The 22,322-nt window shown below is 42.4% G+C and overlaps 1 protein-coding gene across 1 annotated transcript in view; it reads right to left on the reverse strand.

The window, feature by feature from the left end:
* The window catches only part of mettl15 (methyltransferase like 15), a 307,480-nt gene that overhangs the window by 265,528 nt on the left and 19,630 nt on the right, over nt 1-22,322 (reverse strand). Inside the window, exon 2 of the mRNA XM_034191877.1 lies at nt 2,703-2,954. Coding sequence (XP_034047768.1) covers nt 2,703-2,939 — 237 coding nt within the window. The 5' untranslated portion in view covers nt 2,940-2,954. The remainder of the gene's footprint in view (nt 1-2,702; nt 2,955-22,322) is intronic.

A 22,322-nucleotide genomic window follows, 5' to 3' on the forward strand; every position in this document is an offset into this window, starting at 1 on the left:
TGAAAGTTATGTGTAATTAAGTGGAATGGCACCAGGGAAAAGTATGGAACACTGAAATTACATTTTCCATAGTATAAGTCGTACAGGAGTATACGTCGTATTGTCCCAAAAATGCCTCTTTAAGAGGAAAAAAAAACATAAGTTATACTGGAGTATAAATCAAATTTATCACTTCATACAAGATGAAGCAAAATGGATTCATTTGCCATATTATTCATATACAGTTGAAGTGTACCTACGATAAAAATTACAGGCCTCTCCATTCTTTGTAGGTGGCAAAACTTGCAAAGTTGACAGTATATCAAATATGAATTTGCCTCACTGTATGCGTGTATTACTTGGGTCATTACCAGGGTGGTTGCCAAGTGGTTAGTGTGCTTGGATTTATTGCAGAACATTCCCGGTTCAAACTCCACCCCTGCTACATTTCTGCATGTAATGTGGAGTTGTATCAGGAAGGGCATCCGATGTAAAACTTGTGCCATATCAACATGCTGTGGCGACCCCAAGTGAAAACAAGGTAGCAGCTGAAGGGACTTACTTTACTTCGGTTGTTAACGACATCTGGTGAAAATTACATGTCAATAGCACCTTTAGAGAATTATTTACTGAGAAAAATGGTGACGTGTTCAATAATTATTTTACTCACTGTAAACATGTTTATGCCCGCAGCTGTGTCGAGGCAACACAGCATACCTTAGGTGCAGATTTTCCTGCCAACTGATTCTGTTCTTTTTCTCTCTGTCTGAGACACTGATGATGTCGTACAAGTCTGACAGCTGCACACCACAGGGCACTGGCCTGACCAGAAGATAACATGGCTGAAGCTGACACAGCACAGTGCAGTCTGCTTTTGTAATATATTCTACAAGAAAGACAGGCCCACGTCCTCTCAAACAGACCACAGCAAACGTGGCCCTCACCTTTCCTCCCCCCTCACACTCAGCACAGGCTCACCACAGGGTTGTGTGCTGAATCTACTCTTGTACACTCTGTATACTCATGACTGCATCCTACGTCATTCCACAAACACCTTCATCAGGTTTGCAGATGACACAACGGTGATTGACAATAAAAGACAGCCTACAGGGAGGAGGGCCAACACCTGTCAGAATGTTGTCTGGCCAACAACCTGCTACTGAACACCACAAAGACAAAGGAGGCCTACAGGAGAAACCGGGGGGATTGTGCCCCTCTCAACATCAACGGAGATCCGGTGGAGAGAGTGTCCCCTTTCAGGCTTCCAAGAAGAGCTCTCCTAATCAACCAACACCACAGCTGTTATAACGAAGGCCCAGCAGCGACTGCACTTCCTGAGACTTCTGAAGAAGAGCAGACTGGAGCAGAAATTGCTGGTGGCCTTCTATCGTGCCACCATTGAACGTGTGATGACATACTGCATCACAGCGTGATTCATCGGGAGTACAGCCACAGACAGAAAGGCTCTGAGCAAGTGATAAACACCGCCAAAAAAAAAAAAAATCAGTGGCTGCCCCCTGCTGCCCCATCTTGAGGAGATAGCTACCTCCCACTGTCTCAACCGATCTAGATCCATCCTCTCAGACCCCTCTCACCCACCACATCACCTGTTCAGAAATTACTAATGTGAAGCACCTTGAGGCAGCTTTGTTGTGATTTGGCGCTATATAAATGAAATAAATTGAACTGAGGCATCGCAAGGAAGGAGGCTTGTCCCTGTACAATGACAGAAAGAAAAACACACAACAGCAAACTGAAGTGAACCCCAGCCCACCCCCGCAATCATCTACAGTGTGGAAGGGATGGGTACTGAAACCTGATATTAAATGCCGTGGGGCTATCAATAAGTTCCGAACATTGGTAGTGAAACAGCCCCACGTACACACTCCGTGCGTGGGTGAGAGCTGTGTTTCACCTACGTTCCTCTCACTCTGTGCGTGTGTTCTCCTCCATCAGTCTATGTCTGTGCAAGAGCTTGTGCATGTAACCCTCCGTTCTTCTCCTCTGTAGTCTGTCTGAGTTGCGGGCAGGCAGCTCTTGAGCAACAAACTGCACCAATTCGAATCCTTGCAATATACTGTTTGTGAACTGTGTCATAGCCCATGTATCTCGATACATGGTTTTTAAGGGAGAGTTGCACACCTCTAACAAATATTGTGTATTTTTTTTTTTTTTGTCTCCATGAACATACTGTATTGTAATTATTTTCCTCCATGCATATTTTCATATGTTGTGCCACAATTATGTTTAGTTTCACTGAATTCTGCAAACTGACTTAGGACTTGCACTTAAAAAGTAAAAATAATATGATGCATAAAATAAAAGTGCAATTATCTCTAATGATATCCATCCATATTTTTCAATAGGGTATTGATGTTTTCTGAACTTTCATCGAAATACACCAACCAGTTTAGGAGGCATAGCATTTATAACTGATGAACAGACAACAGGATGGAAAAGACATCTCCTCTATATACACACCTCAACCAACTTTTGGTTGGGGGAGATATAAAAATGTACGAATGAACACTACTTGGTGAAAAGAAGACCAATGTCATGTATTCCTGTCTGACAAGCCAAGAGCAAAACCTGTATCAGTCAGTTTAGAGTGTGTACTGTTGCAGAAGGCTCACTCTACCTTGACGAAGTGGTAATTACAAAATTAAATTTGAATACAGATTACTGTTCTTTAGACACGAAACAATCTGCTCAAATAACTTTACCTGGCCTGGATGGATGTCCAAGTAATGAAGCACCTCTTTCACCATGACAGGTGTGTGAGGAGGCTTTTCAGTTGAAACAGATGACTTTTCACAGGATGTGTTGAGAGGACCATGACCAGAAGATGTGCCAGCTGCAGAAAGGTCCAGCCTAGGTCTCCAGGAACTCCAGGTTCGCCACGCATTCACATTTGTTCTCCATGACATGGAGTTGGAGTGTGTAAACAAATGAAAAATCATGACCCTGACAATAATCTATGGGAAAAAAACAAACAAACAGAAAAGCACTGTGAATATTGTAAATATAAGTAAATGTACTGAAGCGGTTACTGCATTGGGTAAGCCTGTTCAATTGCCAATTTAAGCAAATATCTCATCAATAAGGTGGTCCTCTACAGCATGACAAAAATTAAAATGTGACTTTTTTAAGGTGCTTCCTGACAAAATTGTTCATCTTGGTAAGAAAATATTTTGTGCAAAATTTTACTTCAGTACAATTCTAACCACTGCCGCACGCGGGGTGAAAATTAAGACTATTATAGTATACTGTGCAAACCAACAATAACAATGTGCCTGTTCAGATATGAAATACAAATTGAAAGAACAATCTTATTTTATTTAAATTAGCATACAGGATACATAAAAATACATGAAGTGTCACTGTTAACATATTTGATAGGAACAAACAGTCATTTGGTTACAGTTTTCTTTGCTTCTGGGAACTGACGTCGATGCATCTCAACAACCTGCAGAAGGTATTGCCGCTGCTGTTCATCCTTTGTCAGGATTTGGTTGTAATCCTGAATAAGCGCCACTCCCCGCTCTGCAAAATCACTGACAGCAGCAATGCCATGCAGGACCTGCTGTGACGACTGGAATGATGGGTCATCCTCCCACTCTGATGGGTACTTGACGAGGAAGTCCATGTTAAGTTCGAATGCCTCAAAAATGCGACTTGAGGCAGATGTAACAAAATCTGCCACAGTTTTGGTAGCAATAGCTTCCTTTGCTTCTAGGTCCACTGTAACACGTGGTTGAGGATCATCATCACCTTCCTCCCTGAGAGCAGCCACAATCTTACGCTTCACATCATGTGCAATGCTGCTGTCAAATACAGCAAGTCTGGCCAACTCTTCGCTCAGGTACCGCAGATGTCTGGCAAACTTCTTGCTGGTGGCCTTGGCAATGGCAGAATCAGGATAGGAGACCATGCCCTTCAAGAATGACAGATCCCCAGCTGGAGCAGTGACTGCAGAGGGAGCACTGAACCAGGCCTTGACATACAGTGCTCCAGTGAAAGCTGTGAAGCGTTTCAGGCCAGAGAGCTCTTTAGCAGATAACTTAAACTGCTCTCGAAACAGAAAGATCTTGATCCCATAAATGACACGTGCCATCCACCTGGCATGATGAAGGGCACCTGGCTGCATGAACCTGAATGCCCTTGGAGGACAGTCACCAAAAAGAATGATGGTCAACTCCAGAAGTTCACGGTAGTCATCTCGTTGTTGGGCAGATTCCAGCTTCTGGATGCAGAACAACACAATCTGCTCCTTGTTGCCGAAAAACACTTCAGCAAGTTCACTGAGCTCAGTTCATCAGGTGTCATTGGTGTAAACTTGCTTTGGTCAATATGATTCCAGCTTGACTTGAACCTCTTGAAGATGGCTATATCTGGACCAGAAGATGGGCCAAAGCATGTGACAAATGCCGCTTCTGCTACTAGCTCTAGAATGTGATGGTGGCATGCAAACTGGAAGAGTGGGCGTCCCAGTTTTTGTTGCAGCAGAGTGCATGCACCAAGTGCTGAGCCAATATTACTGGATGTGGTGTCAAAGCTCATGCCAACCACCTTGTCTGATAACTGCCAGTCCTCAAGACACTACATAACAGCAGTGGCTGTTGCTTGGCCAGTACCAGCAGGAAGTTTTGGCACACCAAGTAACTTTGCAGTTCCTCTTGGGTCAGTAATGATGACAGGAAGACGATCAACTTTCTGATTCCCATCGCCAGGAAGCAGTTTGCCATCCCAATGAACTACCAGGCTTGTGCTGCTAGCATAACTCTTCTGAATCTCCTCTGCATTCACCTTCCTGTGGGTTCGCCTATGTCTACGGATCGACGACCGATTAATGGCCAACTCTGATGGGTCATGCCCCAGGGCAGAGGCTGTTGCTGACAGAAGATGAACTGCTGATCGGTCACTTATTTTTGTGCAGTCCAAGGCTGCAGTCAGCTCCGGTGTAACAATGTTCTGTGCACACTGGCATGACCTTTTTGGAGGAGGTGGAGCCGCATTGTCCTCAGAATCCATGACATCAGTATTGCTCTCTGTTGAAGACATCAGTTCAACAGTCTCTTCTCGTGCAGCCTTCATCGCCATGTCATGCTGCTCCCTTGCAGTTGACAGCCTGCTGAAGAGCCCGTTCTTCCCTTCCTTCCAGCACTTTGTCAACACCAACCATAAAGCCACGTCGCCCTGGCTCCCGTTGTGCTTTACGGAATTCGCGATCCTCTGGTATCTTAATCAACTGAAATGCTTGGACATGAGCAATGTCAAACAAGTCATTTAAATCTGCCTTGAACTCCTCCTCTTTCTTTATATGAGATGCAGATTGCTTCGTCTTTCCCCTAGCTATTGATCGATACTGTTCCACTTTTCTCTCAAGCTTTTTAATAATGTTTCTTTCTTCAGCAGTTGGAATCCGTGCTTTCTCCCAGATGCTTAACACCTCACTAACAACTTGAGTTGCTGCCCTCCTGATTTCAAGCTTCTCATCGCGGTGCAGCTTGAAGTATCTTTGAAGAACTTCAGCCCAAGATGGTAGCCGATTTCCAGGTAGTTCATCTGAGGGGAAGCCAATCAGCCACACTACCTTCTTCTTTCTTGTAGCACATGCCATTTTAATTACATGAATACTGAATAGACTCAAGTGCAGGACTAAATGGTGCCAACAGTACTTATAATAACTGCTGAACTGTGTTTTGTCTTCCCATTGCTGTATCCATTCAAGAACTCAAAATTTTACTCGCCTGGTGCAAAAACAGGGGTCAAGCGGCAGTGGTTAATATTTTTCAATTCTTATGAAATTTTACTCAATATATTATTTCACCAAATGGAACAAAAAAATGAAGAAGCACCTTGAAAAAGTTGAAGTCTGTATTTTAGGACCACCCTACTCATCAACCAATCACATAGCCGAAATGCAGTGCATTTAGGTATATAGAGATGGTCAAGTATCACGTCAACAATCAACAATCAGAATAAGGAAAAAAGGTGATTTTACTGACTTTGAACCTGACATGATATTGGTCCCAGATGGACAACTGCCAATTTACTGGGGATGTTCATGTAGAACCATCTCTAATATCTACATGGAATGGTTCAAAATAAATAAAATAAGGCAGCACAGTAGCTTAGTGGTTAGCACTAAGTGGGTTGTAGGATCATGTTCCACCTGGGGACTCTGTATGTAGTTTGTATGTTCTCCCAGCGTTTGGGTTCCGTCTGGGTGCACCGGCTTCCTCCCACAGGTAAGGTGGACTGGAAACTTTAAATTGTCAGCAGATGTGCGTTTGGGTGTAAATCTGTTTGTCTGTCTATATGTGACCCTGTGATAGACTGGCATTCTGTCTAGGGTGCACCCTGCCTTACGCCCCATGATTGTTGGGATATGCTCCAGCCCCTGTGACCCTTAATTGGATTAAGTGGGTATAGAAAATGGTTGGATGGATAAATAAAATAAAGACTTTCAGAAGATGGTGGTTTTCCTGGCAAAAATAGTTGATGGGTGTGTGGAGAAAAGATTATGTTGTTTTGCCCCTGTCTTAAAGTAACCCTAATGATGTACTTGTTATTATTACACTAATTGCACGAATTTGTTTTTGTAGCCACTAACGACTGGGAGTGAAGCATGCTGGGGTCATTCTGAACTGGGAGTGAAGAGCTGGGGTCATTATGTTTTTGAACTTTCAGATGCCTGTTGATTAAAGGAATTATGTGCGCCTGGGAGTTTGAGATGGCCACTCACCCTCCCTTCGCGCACACACTAGAAAAGAGGGGGCAGAGCCATGCTCCGATAGAGTCTGCTGCGGGTTGCGTACGAACGCCCAGCCGGTTGACAAGCGCACTCTGCCGAAGGTGTTGGCTCTCCACCTTAAAGGCGTCACGGTAAGAGAGAAAGACATATTTTATGCGCTGCAACCACTTGTGTTTGATGTAACTGCTTTTGTGGGGAATAAACATACGCCTGTTTGTTCTAGCAAAATGCAGTCTGTGTGATCATTTCTGTGTGCCGATCTGACCGAACCTTGTTTCAAAACAATGGGAGAGAACAACGGGCAGACTGATTCAAGCCGAAAACAAGGCAACAGTAACACAAATGATGACTCATTATAACCAAAGTGAAAAACACTTCTGAACACGCAACACATCAAACAATGTAAAAAATGGGCTACATATCACAGCCACAGCAGGTCCCACTCCTATCAGCTAAAAACTGTAACCTGAGGCTGCACTAGGCATGGGCTCACCAAAACTGTACAAGGGAAGTTTGAAAAACATTGAGATCTGTTGAGTCTGACTTCCTGATGCTGTGCCCATCAGCAATCAGATGGTAGGATCAAAATACGATGAATCGACATGAATGCATGGAGATTATATACGAATAAACATATATATATGTGATCATGTAACTGTTCAGCAATTGCATAATGCTGTCATGTTAATATGGACCAAAATCTCTAAGGAACACATCCAGTATCTTTTTCAATTTATGTCTCAAAGAATTAAAGCAGTAAAGGCAGTTCCGAAAGCAAAAGGGTATCCATGAGGGTACTAGCTTAGTGTACCTATGGAAGAGCCCAGTAACCGTGGGTGAGTATTCTAGCAGTTATAGTGATAAATGTTGTGGTCTTCATGTCAAAAGTCGTATGGGTAAAATAAAAATAAGTGATTGAGATGACTGACTATATCTTGGAGCCAATCATCTGTTCACTGAAAGCTGTGTGATCCCCAAATACAGCTAGGTCTCCAAGTGCACTGGAACAAGATTCAAAATTGCTACACTGCTCAACCTTGGGCCATATCCCCCCTTCGTCCTCACACTAATGTGGTACAAAGATGAAAGCAAAAGAATCTGTAGTTCATTTATAGCTGAAGCAGCTGCTCCCCAAACATGAATACCAAACGCACTCTGTACATGAACACTAACCAGTGACCTAAAGTGACAACTGGTACTTTGGTACTCTGTCTCTCCAGAGAATCCTTGGCTACCGTTGGAATGACTTTGTTTCAAATGGGTGGTTACTTAGGGAGACTCAGATGAATGGGCAACTTATATCTGTTGCACACCTCAGCTATTATACAGGTTTATGGTGGAGTGGAACAGAGAAGAATTTATTAAAAGTAAGAAAATTTGGATAACACTGTGAGGCCAAACTGAAGACTCAGTCTCTCAAAAAAATGTGCTTTTAAATAAAAGTCTTCCTGTTTTTCCTCTTTAGTCTTCCTCTTAGGTGGCTGGCACAGTTTTGTAGACAGCAAGGTTTTAGTTTTATTGATAACTGGCCCTCTTTCTGGGGTCACCCTTCACCCTCTCAGAAGGATGTGTTATGTGTCGGACGCAGCTCGGAGAACCGACCAGCGTTTGAAGGACCCAGTATGAAATAAGCAGAGCACGGTACAAAGGCTAACTGAATTTAATACATAACAGTGAAAATATAATAACAGAAAGGTGCGGTCTGGCGTGGTGCGCTCCCAGCAGCGCTAACGGTCCGGAGCCAGAAGCTGTTTCGGACCCAAGGACCCCGCCGACACCCCCCAGGTGGCCGCAACAACCGAGTCTGTGAAAGAAGGAACCATTATGTGAGTCCACACTCTACACACAGAACACTTAAAGGTGTACAAACAGCAAACACTTCCTGGCTTGATTGCTGATCAGCTTCCCAACCTGCAGGCATGGAACATCCAGTTCACAAAACTCCACCGCAGTGGAAGCTGATACATGACTAACAAACAGCTCAATACAATAAGGTGTGAGGGACACCACATTTACTGACTGTATAACTGTTAGTCACAAAATCTAACGTACCTCAGGAAGTGTGCTGACGAGCGTGAGACCTCACCCCCTCCTCTTTCACAGACTGTGCATCAAACCTGGACGTTCTCAGCATCCGCTGTTGATGAGATGGCTCCCAAGACGACGATCTCACCCGTCTGGTCACAAGGTCGAGTCTCTGGCAAATACACACTGTGCACTCCAGTCTTAAATGCCAACATGTTCCACTCCATCCAGATGCACCACAGCTGTGAGTCCTGACGAGTCGCAGGTGATCAGGGTGAGGTCCTGACAGCCTCAGCAACACAGCCACTCAGTCCCAAATGCACGCCACCTGGGAGGAAAACCAAAAAACAGAAACAAACCGGCAGCCAGGCCCCCCCCAGCCATATAACAGGATGTAGATGATCGTCAAATCAATCAAGCCAAACAGTCTGAACATCTCAAGATCACTGAAAATGAATTGGTTAAAATGAGGGAGAGTCAACAGGTCATTCTTGAAAAGCAGGATTACCTAGAAATCAATCTAGGCAAAATAACATTGCCATCGATGGCATCCCTGAATCGCCTGGTGAATCCTGGACTGATTCAGAGGTAAAAGCAAAGGACATTTTTGAGCAGAAATTGCAGTTACAGAGGGAGATGGAGGTGGAGCATGCACATCGCACAGGTAAAACAGGAATCTCTGGAGACACACCGCGACCTATTGCTGTCAAATTCCTGCATTTCAAGGACAAAGCTGCAGTTTTACAGAGTGCAAAGAATCTCAAAGGTACAAAGATATTTATTAATGAGGATCATACTGATGCTGTACGTTTGAAAAGGAAAGAATTAATGCCAAAACTGAAAGCTGCACGGGAAAGAGGTGATATTGCTCATCTCAGACACGATGAGCTTATCATCCGTCCGCGTTCCAGCTCTTCAAAGTAATCGCGGAACTTCAAGGTTATAATGTCACACAAAAGGCGTTTGTTATTTTTATGACTGATGCAATCACATCACAACATGGATTACTGAAGAGGGGGTTCAGAATTGCACATATTAACATTAACAGTCTGAGGAACAAAATTGGTGAGGTAACTAATCTGCTGCGTAAATACAAACTACACGTACTTTCTATTTCAGAAACTCATCTGGATTCTTCTTTTGATGACACGGAGGTATATACTGATGACTACAATATTTACAGAAATGATAGAAACAGATTTGGTGGTGGAGTTGCTTTTTATATTCAAGATCACTTACCATTACAAATCAGAAATGATATGATGAAATTTAATATTGAAGTGTTATGGTTGCAAGTTTATTTACCTCACCGTAAGCCAATTTTGCTGGGTTGTTGTTACCGACCACGAAAAGCTAATTGTGAATATTTAGATACAATCTGAAATGTTGGACACCTGTACTGATGTGGGTCATGATACGTACCTTATGGGTGATTTCAACATTGACTGGTTTGCCAAAAACTGCTATTTAAGAAATAAGCTGTTTGCTGTCTCTGCTGCATGTGGATTTACTCATGTCATTAATAAACCCACAAGAATATATGTTAAGAGTGATGTTAGAGTATCAACATGTACTGATCATATTTTTACCAATTCTCCTCAGCAGCGCAGTAAAGCAATTTCTACAATTTCTAATCTGAGTAAAGTTAAATCCTTCTATTGATAATAAATAAAATTATGAACAACAAAAACATCAGGTTTAAATTTGAAGAAGTATAAATAAGGTAAAGGAATATTTGAAATCCTGTAAAGACAAGCCCCCAGGTGTTGATGGTCTTGACAGTAGGCTTCTCAAACTAGCAGCCGATTGTATCGCTCCTGTTCTTGCTCATATAATAAACCTCAGTTTTGCTTACAATACATGTCCGCATGCGTGGAAACAGGCTAAAATTATTCCACTACGGAAAAATAAGAAAATTCCATTCTGAATTTAAACAGTCGACCAATAAGTATTCTATCTGTGTTAGGAAAAAAATCAGTCTATTGTATATGAGCAAATCAGAAACTATTTTTTGTCGAATAATTTAATCACGGACTTCCAGCATGCATATAGAAAGTCACTCCACCACCACGGCGTTGACTCAGATGTCTGATGATTGGCTCAGAGAGGTTGAGAATAAGAATATATTTGGCACTGTGTTTCTCGATTTCTCTGCTGCTTTTGATATCACTGACCATGAGTTGTTATTGGAAAAACTTGCCGGTTATGGTTTTGAGCTTTCAGCTCTTACTTGGTTTTACAACCCCTGGCCATAATTATGGAATCACTGGCCTCGGAGGATGTTCATTCAGTTGTTTAATTTTGTAGAAATTATTCCTCAGAATTGAGTGAGTCCATATTTTTTTCCCTCTGCTTGGTCTAAAAAAGTAACCGTTACTGACTGCCACAATTTTTTTTTCCTGATTTCTTATAGTGTTTCTTAAACCAGATAGTTGCTATTTGAAATGACTTTAGTTTTGTGTCATGTCTGTGATCTGCTTTTTTTCTACAAAATTAAACAACTGAATGAACATCCTCCGAGGCTGGTGATTCCATAATTTTTGCCAGGGGTTGTATAGTTATCCATCTAACAGGACTCAGTGTTTTTTTAATGGCAGCTTTTCTGGCACCAGGAGTGTAGTATGTGGAGTGCCACAAGGGAGTTGCCTCGGTCCACTATAATTTACAAATTTCATGAATGATTTACCATATATCTTTGATAAAGTTAGTATAGTAATGTATGCTGATGATTCAACCATTTATACATCAACATGCTCACATAATGACTGTTTTAAATATGGAATAGCACAAGGTAGATGACTGGGTAACGTCCAATAAGTTAGTGTTAAATAAGACTAACTGCATGATTATTGGTTCCAGTCGTGTTATTATGAAAAATCCCATATTAAACATTAAAATTAATAATATGACAATAAATCAAGTAGATGAGACTAAGCTGCTGGGTGTAATGGTAGACTCAAAATTATCATGGAAAAAACATATAAATAATATTTTTGTAAAAAAAAAAAAGGGCAGGGGTTTTTACATTGTACAACTTTGAAATATGCTATTAAAGCATTATTATTAGTATACCTGGACTACTGGCCAACAGTTTGGTCAAATGCCTCTGGGGAAATGTTTAATAAATTACAGATTATTCAGAATAAGGCTGCTCGTATAGCACTCAACTGCAGTTAAAGGAAAAACACTATTACAATGCATAAAAATTAAACTGGATGTTAGTTAAATATAGAATTTTATATTCACTGATCATTTTTACCAGAAAGATTATTGTCACTAAATTACGGTGTATTTTTTTTCAGGAATTTCTCTTTCAGTTCAGAAAATCATGCATACATAACCAGACATGCTGTGGTGGGAAACTTTACGCTACCTGTAGCCAGGACTAATGCCATAAAAAAAAAACTGTCATATTTAGGGGTATGAAGGACATTACCAGACATTCATTACCAAAACACAAACTCATTTCAAATGAATGTTCTTTTAAGGTATTTCTAAAACGATATTTGTGGACATAACAAGCAATCTGGGTATGGCCTTTGATCATTTATAGATGGGTTTTTTGTGCATGTGAATTGATGAGATGTGATGATTGATTTGATTGGAACTTGATTGTTTTATATTTTTTCCCTTTTTTATTATTTCTCATTTTATATATTTTTGAATGCATTTTTGATTTCTGTATATTGTTTGATAACTTGTGTGGACCCCAGGAAGTATAGCTGCAGCTTAGCTGCAGCTTAGCTGCAGCTAATGGGGATCAAAATAAATAAACAATAAACAAACCCTACTGGGGAAGGTGCCGCCATCTTAACTATGAACATAGATAGAGTTCTATAGGGAGGGTAACATTAAATCTCTGCAGCAGGCCATGGAGCAAGTGATTGGAGGACCTGCAGGGCCTACTATTAATGTGGCTGTGGAGTCCACTATCTTAGCAGAGAAATTAGTGTAGGAAATCCACTATGGTGACAGTGTAGTCTATGTGCCAGGAAGGGAAATTTTTCAAGCTAAGACTGTGGCCTGTTTCCGCAGATGTACCCATAAGGCCATAGCTATGGGATTTATTGGTTTGCAGATTTTTCTGGGACTCGAGGGCCAGGCTCAGTCAAAAACAACAACAAAACCATGGTTTGAATGGTTGGTCGGTTAAAAAAAAAAAAAAAAAATCAAATAAATCAAAGTTTATAAATAAATGGACTGCATTCATATAGAGCTTTTCCATCTGCATCAGAAGCTCAAAGTGCTTCACAATTATGCCTCACATTCACCCATTCACACAGACACACTCATACACTAATGTCAGGGTGCTGCCATGCAAGGCGCTCACTTACACACTGGGAGCAACTAGGAGATTAAAGATGTTGCTCAAGGGCCGTTAGGGATTTTCCAGTCTGGCTGGGTTTTGAACCGGGGATCCTCTTGTCTGAAACCCAACACTTAACCACTAGACCATCACCTCCCAAATAAAAATTGTTTTCAGGAATTGATGGGTTAGACTTTTTAATTAAAAAAAAAATTATGGACCAGTGTAACAGATGTAAGAAATGATGGTTGAAGTATTTCACTTCTGATCACATTTTTGCTCTCTGATCTCACTGCCAGTATACAAGCTGTGCCAGTGTCGACTGTCTGAGTATGCACCTGAACACAATGTAGCCAGAATGTGCAGGCTGTACCAGCTGCATTGGTGCCATGACCAGGATTTCTCTTCTTCAGATCATCATCAGTGTGATTGCTGCAACAAGTAGGATATTTTAAAGGATATTGGTATAATAATAAGGGGATCCAAAGGCACTGATGCAGTAATGGGTTCAGATACATTTCAGAAATGGTGTGATGAATTTTAATTTTGTAAATATTGAGTGTTTGAAATGTTTTCCCCGATACCAGTATTGGGTATCGGCCCAATCCCGTATTCAACTTGTACTTGTAATCCTATAACATCTCTGATACTCCATGACCCAAAACCCATTTACAGCAGCGTGATGTCAACCTCTCAATGTGGGATTTTCACGCACACGCTCCGAAATTTCTGGGCTATAAGTCGCTACTTTTTTCATATGTTTTGAACACTGCGGCTTAACCATGATGCGGCTAATTTATGGATTTTTACAGGCTTTCATGTAATTTACTCATAAGTCGAAATACATCCGTCAATGCTGTCCATTGACTGGTTGAAAGCCGCTGTCTATCACGCGGAGTAAATTCACACACAGAGTAAATAAAAACTCTTATCCATTCGTTTCAGTGGAATTCATCTTCATACTATCTTGAAGGAAAATAATCCACACAAAGCTTCCTGAGTTTGGAAAACAACATCTGAAAATACTTTAATTCCTCATGTGGCTGGAAAAAATTCCTGTGACACCACAGTTTGTGCCAGTTCCTCCGTCAGAACTCAGATCAGAGTTTCAGCGGCAGAGGTCATCCATCAGGTTAGTGAGTTTCAGCCCTTGGTGTGGGTGTTCAGGCCGATGGGAGACTGGCTCGGTCCGCTACAGGTGTAATCCATTTGTGGAATCTCTGTGGTGCTGCATTCAGAACCTCCGCTCTTCCTCCACAAGGCACAATTTGGGCAAGGCGTTGAGCCACTGTGCCTCGTTATCAGCTCATTAACCACAGACTTCAGACTATTCAGCCCAGCAGCGACTGAGCTGACGAGCACCAGGAACTTTCCAGCAGCAGCAGAGTTTCCAGTAGTTGCGGCGGAGCTGACGAATGCCGACGGCCGAGTTTTTCTGCCAGCAGCGGCTGAGCTGACGGGTTTCGACGTCAGAGCTAACGAGCCTCGACAGCAGAGCTTTTCAGCAGCAGCGGCGGAGCTGACGAGCACCGGAGGCGCGGAAGAGTGACTACCAGGCCTGGGCTTTACATCGGAGATGGGCTCCCCGCGGGTGGACATTGTAGTTGCTGCCTGCAAGCGGCGGCTGAACTGACGAGCTCTGACGGGGAGCTTTCCAGCAGCAGTGGCAGAGTTTCCAGTGGTGGTGGTGGAGCTGACGAGTGCTGACGGTGGAGTTTTTCCAGCAGCGGCGGCTGAGCTGACGGGTTTCGACGTTCGAGCTGACGAACTTCGACGGTAGAGCATTCCAGCAGCAGTGGCGGAGCTGACGAGCACCGGAGGCACGGGAGAGTGACAGCGGCGGCTGGACCACCAGGCCTGGGCTTTACATCGGAGACGGGCCCCCCGCGGGTGGACGTTGTAGTTGCTTCCTGCAAGCGGCGGCTGAACTGACGAGCTTCGACTGGGAGCTTTCCAACAGCAGCGGCAGAGTTTCCAGTGGTGGTGGCGGAGCTGACGAGTGCCGACGGCCGAGTTTTTCTGCCAGCAGCGGCTGAGCTGACGGGTTTCGACGTCAGAGCTAACGAGCCTCGACAGCAGAGCTTTTCAGCAGCAGCGGCGGAGCTGACGAGCACTGGAGGCGCGGAAGAGTGACCAGTGCCTGGTAGTCCAGGCCTGGGCTTTACATCGGAGATGGGCTCCCCGCGGGTGGACATTGTAGTTGCTACCTGCAAGCGGCGGCTGAACTGACGAGCTTTGACGGGGAGCTTTCCAGCAGCAGCGGCAGAGTTTCCAGTGGTGGTGGCGGAGCTGACGAGTGCTGACGGTGGAGTTTTTCCAGCAGCGGCGGCTGAGCTGACGGGTTTCGACATTGGAGCTGACGAGCTTCGACGGTGGAGCATTCCAGCAGCAGCGGCAGAGCTGACGAGCACCGGAGGCGCGGGAGAGTGACAGCGGCGGCTGGACCACCAGGCCTGGGCTTTACATCGGAGACGGGCCCCCCGCGGGTGGATGTTGTAGCTGTTGCCTTCAAGGTAAAACTTCTTTTTCTCCAAACATGCCAAAAAAAAAGCCATTAGCAGCGAAGACTTGAATGAGATCAAGCTCTCATTAAATTTCATGTCGGAGCAACTCAGTAGTGTGGTGAAAAAAACAGACTGAGCTGCTTGGGTTATTGGAGGTTCGGGATCCTAAAAGAATTTTACAGGAGAAAGACATTAAAATTAGATCACTGGAAAACCGTGTTGATGAATTACATCAGCACTTGAGGATGGATGAGGTAATTGTGTCTGGACTAAACATTTAGCATCAGACATATGCCAGGGCAGTGGCTGTGAGCAGCAGTGCTGGTGACATAGAGGACACGCAGGAAGAAACTCACTCACTGGAGCAACAGGTCATTCAGTTTTTTTCCTCCAAGGACATCCTCGTTAATAATACAGTGGTCCCTTGTTTATCGCGGGAGTTACGTTCTAAAAATAGCCCGCAATAGGCGAAATCTGCGAAGTCGACAGCGTTATTTTTTTTTTTTACAATTATTATAGACGTTTTAAGGCTGTAAAACCCCTCACTACACACTTTATACACTTTTCTCAAACTTTTCTCATAGAACGTTTTCCTATAAATAATTATGATGGCTTTTAGAACTAAAAAAAATTTAATTTTAACGCTCAACCTGCGAGGTTGGACACGTAAGAAATTATTAAAAGCGACTGACCAGTATTTCACAGTTCCTCTGATCGCGCCTCTTCGTCCTGGCACCGCGCAGCTGTCGCGTCTTTTTCCACTGAGTCACACCTCGATGCAGGTGTCTTTTTCCAAGTGAAGAACACAGTTATGGGTAGTTGTTGGTGCTCTTTTTTCTTCTGGGCGAGAAGATTCTTATAAACAGACACGCAGAACACAATGCGCGTCCTCTCCCATTGCAGTGACGTGACCGGCCTACTTGATGAGGATGCAGAACACAATGCGCTGTAAAAAAAAAAAAAAAAAAAAGCATGTAAAATTGGACTAAAAAATCTGAGAAACTGCAAGGCCGCGAAAGGTGAACCGTGTTATAGCAAGGGACCACTGTACTGATAACGCAGAGTGTCATTCTGTCTCAAGAAAAGACTAAGTCAAAACCAGTTATTATTGTCTGGTTTGCGAATAGGCGTTTTAAGAATGATTTATTTAGGCAAACAAAAAAGTTGAGAGGAACAGAGGTGTACGTAAATGAACATCTGACGAAGAAAAATGAAGAAATTGCAGGACAAGCCAGAATTCTTTGAAAACAGAAAAAAAAATACAATCGACCTGGACCAGAAATTGTAAAGTCTGGATTAAATTAAATGGCACTCCAGAGGAAGCGAAAGTCCTAATGAACGAGAGCTTTCAGATCTGGAGGCAGCTAATGATTTTCTTCTTATAGCCACTCATGGGGTCTCTCTTCAGACGTTCGTATGTACTGGAGTCATTGAGCAAGTTGTTGATCTTGGCCTCGTAGTCCGATGTGTTCAGAACCACCGTGCATCTGCCTTTATCTGCTGGCAGGATAAGGATGCTTTGGTCCTTCTGCAGTGCTGCCAAAGCTTTCTGTTCTTCTCCTGTGATGTTGGACGGAGGAGGCTTAGCACTGTTAAGCGCTGCTATGACTCTTAGTCGGAGGTCCCCAGCTTCTGACTCTGACAAACTGTTGTGTTTAATGGCTGACTCTACTGCAGTGATGTAATCTACTGTCGGTATATGTTTAGGGGTCACTGAGAAATTTAGTCATTTGGTGAGCACATCCTTTTCTGTCTGTGTAAGAACCCTGTTTGACAGATTCTTGACCCAATTTTCCCTGTTGTCACTAATTTGTCTGGGTGTATCTTTAAAACTACTCCCACTGAAAGTACACCTTCTCTGCACTAAAAGGTTGTGAAACTTCCTGATTTGCCTCTCCTTACTTTTTAAATGCTCAGCCATTTGAATTTTAACTATGAACTTTGTGATCTTATTATGGGCTTCTTCCCCCACTAAGGTTTCTAACCTTGTGTAAAGACTATCAAGATTATTTTGGAGGTCTAATATTTTAAAATGAAGCCTTCTAATTCTAAGACCCAAAATCCTCCTAAGGTAACTGTGCTGGATCTTTTCTGCTGTGTGGCCTGCTTCTAGTGCCTTTTGCTTCATGCATTTGGGAATAACATTGTTTTGTTTGCATCTTAGGTTAAATCTTAAGTGGTTTCTAAAGTTAGCTATCTTTTTAGCAGTCCTTTCCAGCTTACGTACCAGTGCCAGGGCCTCATGCCCACAGTTGGTCGCAATGTTTCTGTGTAGGCTCTCAGTTGTCCAGGTGGTTTCCATAGTAGAGAAGCTTGAATCTTCGACTGGACTGGGTTGCTTGACGTGAGGACGTTTTGCTTCAAATCACAGAAGCTTCCTCAGCTAAAATTCTTGCTCTGGTAGTCTGACTTCTGTCTTGACTCTTGTAGAGAAGAATAAACCAGAAGCCAACAAAAGCTGGAGTTTTTTTAACCTAACCAGACCCCACCTACCGAGAGGCTGACTGCTATAGGCTAGTGACTAAACAATAGCTCTAATTAGCACCTATTGTGCTCTAGTTAGCACTCTCCTAATGACAGGACGGAAGCCTCCCCTGATGGCTCCCTTGAAGACTCTCTCCTGATGACGTGAATGACTCATTACCATGAACAAGCATGTCAGTCAGTCAGAGAGCTGCGTGTCAGTCAGTCAGAGAGCTGCGTGTCAGTCAGTCAGAGAGCTGCGTGTCGTCACTAGAGAGCTGCGTGTCGTCACTAGAGAACTGCGTGTCGTCAGAGCGAGCCGCAAAAAGTTTGTACCTGCGTTTTCAGAGGTGGTGTTTGTAGTTGCCATCTGCCACACCGGTGTTTGCCAACCCGGACAGTGGGAATACCACCTCAACCGGCAACTTAGTCCCGCGATTGGACAGCAACAACGTCTGAGGCCCGCCCAACGTGATGAATTCACAGAGGCCGCGCACTGCGTCATTAAAGCCGCGCGTCACGAGTGCCGCTTCCCCGAGGCCTCGTGCAGCCACCGCGGATCCATCAGCGCGGAAACACCGACGCCGCGTGGCACCAGCGCAGTGGAGATCCATCCCGGTGACAAACAACGCAGGCTGTTAACATCGGCGATCGTCAAGCTGCCCATAAGCCGACCATGGGGCCTAAGAAGGTTCTGACAGCGGAGGAAGGTGACGATATTAAAAAATCTCTGGACTTTCTATCAGATGAGATTTCTGTTGTGAAGCAGCAACAGAAATCAATCATGGATCTGGTGGAGGAGGTGAAGGCATTATGGCTCCAGAACGCTGAGAAAGACCGGCGTCTGGTGCAGCTGGAAAATAGAGTGGCTGAATTGGAGCAGTACACCAGAATTAACGACGTCATCATCACAGGTCTTCACATCAAACCACGGTCCTACGCACGGGCGGTAACAGATGAGAGCGGAGGGGAGCCCAGTGAACAGGAGGGTAGCTCTGTGGAAAAACAGGTTGCTGATTTCCTCCTATCTAAAGGTATAGAAATGGATTTAAACAACATTGAAGCGTGCCACCCTCTGCCCCGGAGAAATGACGGTGATAAACGAACCGTCATCATGAGATTCATCAACAGAAAACACAAAACAGCACTGTTAAAACAAGGAAGAAAACTGAAAGGGACAGACGTATTAATCAATGAACATCTCACCAAACGGAATGCCGACATCGCCAGGAAAGCACGCTTCTTAAAGAAACAGGGAAAAATCCAGCACACATGGACTTCAAACTGTAAAATATTCATCAAACTGAACGGATCACCAGAACAAGCAAAGGTTATGGCAATAAGGAACATCGAGGAGCTGGACAAATATGAACAATAGGTATGAGGACTCAAACACATCACAGCACCATGATGCAGACTGGAGCAACCCACTCATCCACATCATCTACACCCGGAGACAAGAGAGACATAATGACTAAGGATAATGATCCGTGTATTTCTGCCCAGGAGCTCTGTCTAGATACATTTAATTATAATAACTCTGCTAACCACCCCTTCGAATCTGAAAATGATCCTGATACCTTTTTCAGTGAGAATATTGTGAGACAGTGCAAATATTTTACAGAAGAACAATTCAAAAATTCTAAAATCAATGATGAAGATTTTTCAATTATACATTTCAACAGCAGAAGTCTTTCTCGTAATCTGTCCACTATTAATGATTGTTTGAAAACATCCAAAAAACGTTTTTCAGTTATTGCAATTTCAGAAACATGGTTAAATGAGGATAATAAAGATCTGGTATATCTTGATGGTTATGAATTGTTCCTGGTTAATAGGCAGACGAGAAGGGGCGGAGGCGTTGCATTGTTTGTAAGGTCAGATTATAACTGTAAACTCATTAACAAAATGTCATTTACAGTGGACAACATCATGGAATGTGTTACCATAGAAATTACATCTATAAACTCCAAAAACATAGTTGTTAGTTGCATTTACAGAGCTCCTGGGACAAATATTGACACCTTTGAAGACATTATCTTAGGAATGTACAACAAAATCAACAGAAATAAGCATTTATTTGTCTGTGGAGATTTCAATATAGATTTTTTAAACCCTCACAATCATCCACAAATTACCTCATTTATAAACACCTTGTACTGTTTAGGACTGTTTCCAACCATCATTCATCCTAGCAGAATAACTATGGATAAAACAACTCTCATTGACAATATTTTAACTAACGTTATATCCGGTAATCTTAGTGGGGGACTACTGGTCAGTGATATCAGTGATCACTTGCCAGTTTTCTCAGTCTTTGCATTGGAGGGTTGTTGTATGTATCGAAGCAATATCAAATTCATGAGTAGAAAAGTAACACCTGAAACAATTGATAATTTAAGGGAGGATTTATCAAGTCAGAATTGGTCAGATGTTTTTGTTGATGATGTTGACAGGTCATATGATGCTTTCATTTCCATTTTTTCTAGTTTGTATAATAAACACTGTCCATTTGTTGACAAAATATATAGAAATCAATATAGCAACAAACCATGGATAACTAAGGGACTTCAGAGGGCATGTAAAAAGAAAAACGTACTATATAAACAATTCATAAAACTACGAACTAAGGAAGCTGAAAGTAAGTATAAAACATATAAGAATAAGTTAATCAATATCATGAGATTCAGTAAAAAAACATATTATAATGAGTTACTTGTCAAAAATAGAAATAACATCAAAAACACATGGACATATTAAATGAAATAGTAAAAAAGAATAGAGTAACTAGAGATTATCCTTCATTTTTTCAGAGTAACAACTACATCACGATTGATAACGACGAGTCTATTGCTGAACACTTTAATGAATACTTCGTTAATGTGGGTAAAAATCTTGCCAGTAAAATTGACTCATCAACTAATAACTTCTGGGTAAATAATTCAACGTTTAACAAATCTGTTTCAATGTTCATTGGTGGTACCCATGAAAGGGAAATACTTGATCTGGTTCATGGTTCAAAAAGTAAGAAATCGACTGATTTTAATAATTTGGATATAGATTTATTAAAAAAAGTTATTGATTGTATAGTAAAACCGTTCAATTATATTTGCAATATGTCACTAAGTACTGGTAAATTTCCTTCTCAAATGAAAATAGCCAAAGTAATTCCTCTGTTTAAAACTGGTGACAAACACACATTTTCTAATTATAGACCTATATCACTCCTGCCACAATTTTCCAAACGTTTGGAAAAAATATTTGCTAAAAGATTAAATGATTATTTACTGAAGCATAACATCATTTGTGAAGAACAATATGGATTCAGAAGGTCTCAAACTACATCACATGCTTTGATGGACTTTGTGGAAAGTATAGCAACTGCAATTGACAATAAACAATACACAATAGGTGTTTTTTTTTATTTACAGAAAGCATTTGACACAATTAACCATGGAATACTATTAAGTAAACTGCAGAAATATGGAATCAGAGGTCTGGCATATGAATGGATAGCTAGTTATTTACAAGGCAGATTTCAGTATGTTCAATTCAATAATACAAATTCTGAACTCAGGGATGTAACATGTGGGGTGCCGCAGGGCTCAGTGCTGGGTCCTTTGTTGTTTATAATCTATATAAATGATATAAGTTGGGTGTTGAGTTCACTGAGATGTGTCCTTTTTGCGGATGATACAACTGTGTTCTGTAGCGGTGAAATCTTGAACAGCTTCTGGACATAGTGGAGAAAGAACTGGAAAAATTTAAGCTTTGGTTTGATGCTAATAAGTTGTCACTCAAAGCAAAGCGTGTCTGAGACCCCCTCTGCGGTTAAGGCTGGGTTTCAACTGTTTTACAAAGAATGCTTCCTTGACACCTCTCTCAAACCATTTCTTCTCTCTGGCTAAGATTTTAGCTTCCTTGTCCTCAAACGTGTGGTTAGTGTCTTTCAAATGGAGATGAACTGCAGACTGAGGTCCACTGGCGACCTCTCTGCGGTGCTGGTATAGCCTCTTGTGTAAAAGTTGCTTCGTCTCACCTATGTAGTGTTCATTACAGTTTTCCTGACATCTGATATGATACACTGCATTGCTCTGTTTGTAACTAGGGATCCTGTCCTTAGGGTGAACTAATTTCTGTCTCAAGGTGTTGACTGGTTTAAAGTAAACTGGGATTTTGTGCTGTCTGAAGATCCTCTGTAGTTTTTCCCCTACTCCTGCTAAATAAGGGAGAGACACTCCTCTTCTTCTTGTCTCCGTCTCCTGTCTATCTGGTCTCTTTGTTTTCT

Source organism: Thalassophryne amazonica, chromosome 2 (assembly GCF_902500255.1).
Source record: "Thalassophryne amazonica chromosome 2, fThaAma1.1, whole genome shotgun sequence".
Lineage (NCBI taxonomy): Eukaryota > Metazoa > Chordata > Actinopteri > Batrachoidiformes > Batrachoididae > Thalassophryne > Thalassophryne amazonica.